Source organism: Vigna umbellata, chromosome 4, assembly GCF_029865625.1.
Source record: "Vigna umbellata cultivar VRB3 chromosome 4, Vumbellata_1.0, whole genome shotgun sequence".
NCBI lineage: Eukaryota > Viridiplantae > Streptophyta > Magnoliopsida > Fabales > Fabaceae > Vigna > Vigna umbellata.
In genome coordinates, this window is record NC_142168.1 from 44,601,897 (window position 1) to 44,612,871 (window position 10,975).

General features: G+C 31.8%; 1 protein-coding gene across 1 annotated transcript; it reads right to left on the bottom strand.

Moving 5' to 3' along the window:
• Positions 1–9,344: 9,344 nt before the first annotated feature.
• LOC124825994 (uncharacterized) lies at positions 9,345–10,019 on the bottom strand. The gene has a single exon (XM_047298753.2). The coding sequence runs from the start codon at positions 9,851–9,853 to the stop codon at positions 9,485–9,487; it is 369 nt and encodes a 122-aa protein (XP_047154709.1). The 5' UTR covers positions 9,854–10,019; the 3' UTR covers positions 9,345–9,484.
• Between the last annotated feature and the right edge of the window lie 956 nt (positions 10,020–10,975).

Consider the following 10,975-nt stretch of genomic DNA (forward strand, 5'->3'; position numbering starts at 1 on the left):
ACAAAGCTTATGCTCAAGTCACTGATCCTTCCCGGAGAAGAAGCTGCCTAGAGAAGAAGTTGATCAAAGAGAAGATGATAGGAGGGCTGTCGAGAAGATTAGAAGGAGATCGTGAACAGAGGACGTTGGATCAAAGGAGTGCGAAGCGTCGACAATTAGTCCTTTTCACTTTCCCTTTTCCCTCTTTCATTTTTTTTCTTCCTTCTTCGACCCTATAAAAGGGCATGTATATAGACAGTGTGAGAAAAACGCGGAGGCTGAGAGGTTCCGCGAGAGCGAGTTCTAGGGTTTTATCGCGCTTTTAGTAGAGTAGATTCGAGTTCTTGTGCGTTGTGTTCCTACTCACGCATTCTGTTCCGTATTTTTTTGTAACTTTTGTGTTTCATTAATAATACTTCCTTCTACTTTGATATTTCTCTGTGTTGAGTGCTGTATGATTCTGAGTTCGATTTTCTTTGCAATGTTTCTGCGTTCTTGGTTGATTATGTACATATTTTTCATGTTTTGATTTGAAAATGAGTTGAACTCGTAACTCTACACATCTGAAATTCCTTAGGGAATTACATGACTCCGCTGTGAGCATGACTTATTAAGATGTCTTCTCGAGTTAGAGTTGAGTTCAACGATAAAAAAGATATTGTTTTAGAGTAGTTGTTTTACTTTGAAAATTTGATTTGGACTCTATGACTCCACATAGCTGAAATTCCTTAGAGAATTACATGACTCCATAGTGAGCATGACTTATCGAGATGTCTTCTCGAGTTTGGAGATGAGTCCAATAAAAGAAAAATATTGTAATTCATATTTTTGCTTGTGTCAGTTCATTTCAATTAGGATTTTGTATGTTTTAGAGTAGATTGCATTTTAATTGCATTTAGATTAGGTTCTACATCTAGTATTGGTTAGAAACTTGAATTAGGATTTGAATTTGCTGTAATTTGGTATAGTAAGTAGACATTTACACAATCTAAGTTTTGATTTGGAATTTAAATACCACATAGTGGGTATAACTGTCCAGGATGTCTTCCTGAGTTGTAAATGACTACTTTTCTACACTAATCTTGGCACTTTTGATTCTTATTCATTAGTCTAAGCAACAAATTTGTTTCTACTTGTTAATTTAGGTGTTTGTTCATTTGATTTCAGTTTTAGTTGAGAATATTAACATGATTGTTCTTGATTACTTCTGTTTAGAGTAGGATTTGATGATTCATTTTAGGTTTTATGTTTTACATTTTAATTCAGATTTGATGCTTTGTTTAGGAATATTTTTTAATTGTTAATGCATTCTTTTAGACTTAGGTTTTGCTTCTATTCTGCATTTCTGTTTGAAAAATTTATTTCCTTATTTTTTTAGCATTTGAGTTCTGTTTAGATTGTATCATATCTGTTATGTTTTAGTTGTTGGAAGTTATAGTAAATATGTTTTATTTCTGTTTTGAGTAGTTTAGATTGTTATTTTCTTTTCTTTTATTGCATTTCAATTTCTTTATTCTTTTAAGCAGATTTTAGTTTAGACTAGTTTTAATTCTTTTATTTTAGTTTCATTCATTTTAAATGTCCCCACCCAGTTTAATAGTAAATAATTAGTAAATAAATACAAGACCCTAACCCTACACTTTAATCTTAATTAGCTGAGTCCTAGGATTGATATTCTGGTTGCCCTATGCTACATTAGTGGGGACCAGACTTTGTTTTGCCTTAGGCGACTAAAACGCAGTTTAATAGTCCTAATGTTAGTTCAGTGATGGTCCCTATGGTCCTTGGTCGCGGTCCTCCCGATGGGGGGTGTTGTTTGGTGGTCGTTGGTGCTTTTGTCATTCGTTGAGAGGCCAACATTTGAGTAAGATTTGGTTTGAAACCTTTAACCACACTTTGAAGTACGATTAAGGCCTCGCCAGTGTTCGAAAGCTGGTTGAGGCCTCGCCGTAATTCGAAGTACGTCGAGGCCTTAACCGGCGTTCAAACGTCTGTGAAGCCTTAACCACACACTAAAGTGAATATTCTCACGGTTTTGATAAATCGAAAAGAACGTGTCACACTAAATTATGCATTTCTTGATGCCATCACCATTGAATAGGGAAAATACAAATAGGCGAGTTGAGTGTTACACGAATAAGGTCAAGAACAAGAACCACAACCTGAGGAAGAAGAATGTTCGTGGTGTCCAAACATATCCTTTATTGTGCCTTGTAACGAAGTGTCAATCTCCATGAATCATTCTTCAATTTACGTATTGAGACGTTCTTCTATTTCTCAAAAAAAGTGTTTGATTTTGGGTATTATTAGCCATTATAGAATCGTGTTTGGAAGGTCACCTTCTGATACCACTTGATACGATTGTTCTAAGAAGGAAGGTCCATGAAAAATAACTAAGAAGGGTAAGGTATAAACGAAATAGAATGAACACCAAACAGGTAATCTTATTGGATTAAATTAAACTCTACAAAGAGAATGTTTTACAAAAGAATAAATGAATGACATACACTAATGTTGTAACTTTTATATATATATATATATATATATCAGTTACAACTAATTTATAATCTTGCATCAAAAAATAGGCCATCCTTTGCGCTTCAATCAGCTCAACACTGGGAGCTATGTACCATCATAACTATTGGAGAATTCAAACTTAATGCCGAAATCGGCTTAAGGTTGGGGGTATGTACCATCATAACCTTGGAAAATTACATCTTAAATAAGTTATAGGTTGACTTATGGTAATTGGTAAGATAAACAGATCCCATATAATTTCGAAGATATTGTAGGAAAAGATGAGATGATTATATCTCTAAATAAAATAACTTAAATCAGTTTTCTACTATTTCATATCTTAATAGATCCCAAGAGATACAAGTATAAGATGATTATACCTTAAAAATTAGTTTTCTAGTATTTCATATCTTAATAAAGTTCTAAGAGATACAAGTTGTTGTTCAAGTTGTTAGAAGATAGTCTAAAGGAATAGGGGACTTGGACTCCCTAGCTTGAGGTCTCCTTAACACTCACTTTAAATTTTTTGTTCTTTGGTTTAACATTATTCTAGACCAAAAACAAGAATTTTTTACCTCTGGGATGAGTTTGTTTGTAACGACCCACATTTATTTTCTAAGTGATAATTTTCAGTGATAATAGTCAATCAGAATTATTATTGGTTGGTGGATGATTGAATTGATTTTATGTCCCTTTTGTCAGTATGTTTATGCCTTCGATGAGAAGGTGGATGCCTTGCCAAGTCAATTGTTGACTTATTGTCCACTAGAAATTGTCTTATGCATCAAGTTCACCTTAGTTCCTTCATTAGGAGACCCAACTAGGCTACTTGACATGATGCTTCTGAGGATGCAATGTTCTTAGCCTCACATGAGGACAAAGCTACCACAGGTTCTTTTGTAGAGTTTCATGAAACTGGTGCTCCTCCACAAAAGAAAATATATCCTACAGTGCTCTTTCTATCACTCTTATCTCTACATAAAACTGAGTTTTAATACTGAAGTATTCCCAGCTCAACATCAGATATTTCTTTTGAAAACAAAATTCCAAAACCTATTGTGCCTTGTAGATCCCTTATGTTAGAATGGTGCAGTAGAATGATTAGCGTGAACAACAAACCAAGAGAGGGGGTGAATTGGTTTCTAATCCCAAATCGTGCCTTTAAATATTTTCTCTTTTAATTCAAATTCCTTAACGATAAATTAAAACAAATAAGAGTGTAAGGAAGAGAGAAAATTGCACAAGTGATTTTATATTGTCTCATATCACAAAGATCCTACATCTAGTTTTTAATTTCAAATGAAAATTAATGATCCACTATAAAAAACCAACAAACTATTACAATCACAAAGAAAATAAACAAGTTTAAGGTTAGAACACTTCTCTTGTTACCGCAAGAGATGAAACTCACTTCCTCTGAAACCCACAAGGGATGAACACCTCCTTCGAATGCTTCACGAAGGATGACCACCTCCTTTGAATCTTCACAAAGGATGACAAACTTTAACTCAGCAATAACAACAATAGTCAATCACAACTCTCGTGAAATTTTCGCTCTATGCCAACATCAAGTTCTCAAAGCCACAACACAAGGGTTACACAAACCCTAGAACACACTTATCAGAGTACACAATAAAATCAAATAAGCTTTTCGAAATTCTATGTACTTCATATGTTAAAATGAGAGTCTTAATCCAATATATAGAGATCTCTCTCAAGGATACCTCCAAAAAATCCATTGTCAACTATTTAACACAATCAATTATCTAAATGAGGTAATCAATTATGCATTTAATGTATGCACAACGGTAAAAAACATGCTTGAAAACTCTCATAATTGCTCGTGTTAATCGATTATCTAAATGAGGTAATCAATTATGCTCATAATGTATGTACAATGGTAAAAAACATGCTTGAAAGCTCTCATAATTGCTCGTGATAATCGATTATGGTAAGTTATAATCGATTATGGTAAGTTGGTAATTGATTATTCCAAGGAAAAATGAGTTTTTAGAAAACTTTTAAGCACAATAGATGTAATCAAGGATAAATAATACCCTATACATAAAACTACTGAATTAGAAATGCTTAATCATAAAACAAGTCTTCATGAAAGTCTTCTTGCAACAAGAGCACTTGAGACTTGACTTTGAGATATCATCAAAACTTCTAAGCTTCATCTTTATGCTAACAATCTCCCCCTATTTTATGATAATCAAAACTCCTTTGAATTAAAGCTTCTTGTAACCTGTACTAATCTGTAGTTCGTACATAACTTCAAGAAAGGGATTAGTAGACAAGAGATAAATAAAAGTTAAGCCTTTAATCATACTTTAAACATACTTATCTCTCATCTTGATCATTATTAAAAAACGCTATGTATGAGTTAAAAATATATCTCCCCCTAAACATAAGAACTCCCCCTAAATATAAGCAAGACATAAATAAGGAAAATTAAATAAGAATCCAAACTTTTCATTAATATAATAAAACATAACATAACACAGGAAGAGAAAATGCAAATGAAATGCATGAAGGACATATAGAATTCATCGCTATCGTCATCATCTAAAGGAGTTACTAAGTCTTTTATGACTTGAACCTTATTGTCTAGATTCATAAGGAGAGAACACACTTCTTCATTCCTAGAGGCTTAAAGAAGAGACATATTGGATAATTGCTTAGACAGACTCTCTAAAGAGTAAGAGGAGCTGATTGGAGCTAGCGTAGAGGGTCTCGCTTTATCTTGGATGTCATCCATCGACTGATCTTCATCATCATCCTTTGGGTTCCCTACATCATCACAATGGATGTAGGTATTTCCTTGAGAGATAAATCCCATCTGACGGAGGGCAGAATTCCCTATCTAACTGCCATTGTGAGTGCTCTGAAATGCACCACTAGAGACATCTACTCCCTTGTACTCGCAGATCATGGATACCAAAAGAGCATAGGGAAAAGGGTAACGAGTGAACCTCTTAGCCTTCATCATGGTATCACAGATAAGACTGATCCAATGAATCATAATCTCATTGACTAAACCATAAATAATCATTAGATCCGCCTCAAAGCACTGTGTGTGATTAAAAACACAGGGAAAAAGTAGCCACACAATCAAGAAATGAATTAGCCTCTCATCCTTCTTGAGACCACCCACTAGCAACTGCTTCCTGTTGACATGAATCTCAGGATTCTTTAGAAAAGAGAAAAAGGCAAAACTCTTGTTGAAGCCATCAATACCCCGAGTTAACATCATTGCATCTTCATTCAACTGAATCTAAGCCACTATTGTCCAAATGTCATCGTCCATAATAATATCTAATCCCTTAACTCTAGTAGAGTAGACCCCATCTTGTACCTTCAAGTTAAAGTAGAACACTCTAACTAAATTCGGATAGAACTTACCTTGCATCTCGAGTAGGGACTGAATGCCTTGGTGGAAGATAAGTGGCACAAACTGAAACCCATATATGTGAAGCCAATTGAGATCAATGTACTTTGGGGATATTAACTTTATTTCCTTCCAAAACAAGGTGAACTCATAGTGTTTTCTTCGTCAAAGATCCATCCACTAAGATTATTGCCATGACTTCTTGGATTACTAGAGGAGGATGGGCGAGATCCCCTTATGGTAGGTAACTTTCTTCTATCAGCCATGATAGAAGGTAAGAGCAAGGAAAACTAAGGGGTGGGAAGCTAAGATGCAAGGAGAACACCAAACGCGTGTCGTGAATAACAAGTTCAACACGGGTAATGGTTTTTCCAAGCTTTTTAGGCGGTGGTGGCATATTAAAAAAATTTATTTAATTGAAAAAATGAAATAACAAGTGTAGCACACGTGTTAGCACATGAGCAAAATCTTACGTAATTTGTCATGTAGGATAAACTTTAATTTCGTTGAAAAATAGGAACTAAAACCAATGCTTTTGAAAGTTCAAGGACCAAACAGTGTTAAAGTTTCGACCAGAGGCCATTTATAATTTTACGTAATTTTTCAAGGATAAAAAACATATTTTTCCTTTTTTTTTATTAAAATTTTGTTGCGAGATGATATTGTTATGTTTACTCCAATAACATGATCATTCCAATATATTCTACTATAATATCATAATCATTTTATAATACTTTGATACCTAAAATTATAACTATTAATTTTATACTCTTATACCTTGATTATGAATTGTGTTGGTCATACTCTAATACGTTTCTCATTATGATTTTGATCTCAAAAGATTTATTATGGTTCTAATGCTATGATTTGATATCAATAAAACATTTCTTATGATGCTCAATTATAGACTAAAATTATATCTCTTTATTGGTTTTGTTATATGAAAAAGGGAAAGATTGTTGAAATAAACCAGCTCCTCAAGTTAAAAGAAATTTAATGATAACAAAACACTCATACTACTAGACAACGAAGTCTTTAGTTAGATGAGAAATAATATTAGACGAATAAAGGAGAACATCTAATTTAAAAATCATATAAGAATAATGAAACTTATATGAATTTGTAGTCACATATTTGGAATGATATGCGAATTGTTATTTTATTTGTGTATTAAATATTAACACTTATGTTTTAACAAATATCTCCTTCTTTTCATTGATGATCTAAGTCACATATACTAAGATATCATCTTGTGAGAAATAGAGGAGAGTTCTCACACATTGTGAGCATATGTAGATATATGAACATGAGTTATGATTAACTTGTATTAATTTCATAGTTTGTGGGTTCCTTTGTAAATCTACCTCTTGAATTGGATTAGATGTTATTCTCTCGTAAGACATACTTAATACGTGTCTTTGAGAAGATGTTACTTAATATTCTTCTTGTTAAATGTCTTTTGACATATAAATCCATGTTTAAGTGAAATTGGATTATTTATTAATTGTTAATAAAGTTATTTCTTATATAGTCTTTATGAATTGTATTGATGTCTTTCCTAATATTACTAATAAAAACATGTTATGATTTTTCACTTTCGAATATTAGATTTAATTTGATAAATCGTTTAAATCTCTCTAAGTTTAGGTATTGTTAGTGGCTAAAAGGTTATTTTTCTCTTACATGAGTTTTGGTTTGATTCCGTCATTTTGTATCTTTTTTGGTTTTTCTTTTTTCTTTTATAAAATTTTCAAATAGTGGCATATAATTAAAGGATAAAGTTTTAATTGGCATGTTAACATTATATTATGCCTCACATGATTTCATAATAAATAAATAAATAAGAAATTCCCTAAACCTAAGTTTTGAGATACAAGAAAAGTAGAATTAAGAAATTTCCTAAACCTAATATTGAGATATAAGAAAAGTAGAGGTTGCAACATGATTGATATAGGATATCATGCATTGTCATGGAGTTGTAATTTTTGTAGTACTTAAATCATCATATTTTTGTTATTATTTCAATCAAGTGGAACTACTAAGCTAGCACTTGAAAACAAGGGTAGGTGGCAGCATGCCTACTTTTGTACTACGCGTAGAGTTAAAAAAGCACCTTCCTTCCTCTCTTCTTATGCAAAAGGTCCACACATATTATGATGGAAGAGGAAATGTTTTACTTTATGACAATGTAACATTAATAACAACCTAAAATGCTGACAGATTAGCCTGCTTCTATGCAATTACCTTATAGTCTAGGCAAAATGCTGTTCTATCGTATTCTCCGACAAAATATGTAGCACAAATTGTTCTTTTTGCATTTATTTTGTTCATAAAAGTTAGAAGAGTGCATATTTTATCAAAACAACAGAACAAAAATGTGAATCCTGCATAATCAGAGAGCGAGAGAGAAAGGACAAAATGAAAAGTAAAAATCTGTTCTGTGTGTTAGAACTGGTTTTTCATTTTGTCTATTCTTGGTTGGAAAAATAATTATATATTTTATTACATCAACAAAATTAACTGCTAAAGGCCAATGAAAGTAGCTTTTGAAATATAATTTCCTTTGTAGCCTAACAAATATTTATTTGAATTTAAACAGTGTATAGGTATAATGTAAAAAATATATTTGAAGCCTAACAAATATTTATTTTAATTATGGAGTGTTATATATTTGAATTCTTTTATTTTTTTAATAATTGTTTTATAATTTTTTGGTCAATAATCCACCATCGGCCTTTAGACCTAATTTTTGAACAGTCTATTAATATCTCCAGTTACCTCCATTTTGGAATCAACATTTCATAACACAAAATATTTTTCCCAAAGTTCATTATGCAATTAATGAATAAAACATAATTTAAAAATTCAAAATTCAAGAAGAAATACCCCAAAAAATTTCAATGCTAATCATGTTTTAGAGATCCCCAAAATAAAAGTCATCTTTGAAAATCTGATTACCAAATCACTATGCTTAAACATGGAATAGGGCAAGTATATAAATATTAGGGTAATAATACAAACACCCATTTTTTTCATTCAATAAAATAAAATTAATTTAAAAGAAAAATCGGCAAATTAACTAGAAAAGTATAAATACTAATTTTTTATTAGGTGTTGGAAGGAGTAAGAAAACGAAAAGGTGAACATGTAAAATTTTCTTAAATAATATATGTAAAATACACTAATCATAATGTACATTACTCTATAGAACATTGAGTGTGAAAGTATCTGAATGTATATATGTCTAGGTATGAAGTAGATCTCATAAATTAAAGTGCCACAAGAGATCTATAATCTATTACTCTGGCATTTCATTCACAACACAACTCATATATATATCTAAAGCAATTTTCATTGATTGATAACTAAAAATTTTCACATATAGACTAAAAGCTTTGTACCTATGTTCATGCTTACAAATAATATGCAACAAATGAAAGGCTAAAAAGCTTATACATAGAGAAACAGGAAGCACTTGCATTTGTATACATAAATCAAAAGAAAACAGAAGGAAAAATGAAGAAAACAAGACTTAGATGGAAGACGAAGAAGAAGAAGAAGGCAATGATTATTGGAATCATGACTATAAATAACACATCAAACAATTTTTGCTTGAGAAAGTTTCTTTTCAAGATACTTGAGTGATGTTGGGTTGATTTGAGTGAAGAGATAGTTCCCAGCAAATAGGTCACCAAAATGACCATGTCCCTCTTTGAACCTTTTCTTCACCTTAGCACACACAAGCATAACTTTTTTCATCATCCAAATCTTCCTCCAACTTGCCATTTTCACCCTCAACCTTCTCCTCAAGGGCACCCCTCTAAGCCTGACCCACTTCTTAGGCCTTAGGGTTACCGTCTGATCTCTCTCATCCTCATCATCAGACAAAGAGCCATCATGCCTCAGAATTTGGTAAGGTAGCTTAAAATTGATGGCACTTGCAGAAACCATTTGAACAGAAGACATGGTGAGAGTGGAAATGAATAATGAAGAGAAAATTATGGTTGTGATTGTGAGAAGGATGAGGAAATTTAGGGTATCCCTCCAGAAAAGATCTTTGGTGAATGAGTTTGAGGTGGTGTTGGTAAGAACATGGTGGTGTATTATTACTAGAGGAAGGAAACTACCGTGGAGGTAGTTGAAGTAGCATTGTATTTATTGTACTTTGGAAACTTTCATAAGCATTTATTGCTTCGGTACGTACACATTTCTTTATTAACCAACAAGAAGAAAAATATTTTTCACACCCTTTTTCTTTACATATTGGAAGAAAGAGAAATGATATACTTTTCTATAAAATATTACTTTGTAATTTAATTATGGATTACTCACATTGATTAAGAGAAAAAAGAATAATTTTAATGTAAATATAAATTTTGGATTAGATTACTACGTAACCCTTTCAATTATTTGATTATTTTATACGTTTTTCTTTCTGCAGTAAGCTTTTTGTTCGGTTTTTGGACTAATTTTTTTAATGGGGACGTAGTTGTTATACAAACTTTCACATTGAAAGCTGATAAATGCGTCGTCAGAACTTAATATTTCCACCATATTTGAATTAGGGAGTGAAAAGGGAAAGGATAGACGAGAAGGAAAAATAAGTATAAAAAATGGTGAAAAGAGTATTATGAATAATTTAGTTAATATAATAGAATAAAACATATACATTAATTTGATAATTTATAAAATAACTAAAATATCCTTGTACTACAAATGAAATGTGATTTTTCAATTTGAAGGACAATTCCGCTTGCTTTGGCGAGAAATATAATGCTTTTTTATGACAGAATCCCAAAACCCTCACTATTTTTATTTGCAAATCTTTGTAAAATCGGTACAAATAACTTGATCTTACGTATTTTATTTTTCCATTTTTTACACTCTCTCCTACGTGTAAGTCTATTATTTCTTCTTATAGGACTTTTCTCTCTCTCTAATTTCATTCATCTAATCTAATAGCACTGTACAATAGCTGATGAGTTAATGATTATTTTCAATCAATCAAATTTTCAATCAGAGTAAATATCTATTTGTTCTGAAATTTTTTAATTTTCTTCCTTCTTTTTTTTTAATTTGTCTTTAATC

Bases quoted from the DNA above. Each gene is read 5' to 3' on its own strand.
- LOC124825994 (XM_047298753.2), bottom strand. From the start codon at position 9,853: ATGTCTTCTGTTCAAATGGTTTCTGCAAGTGCCATCAATTTTAAGCTA.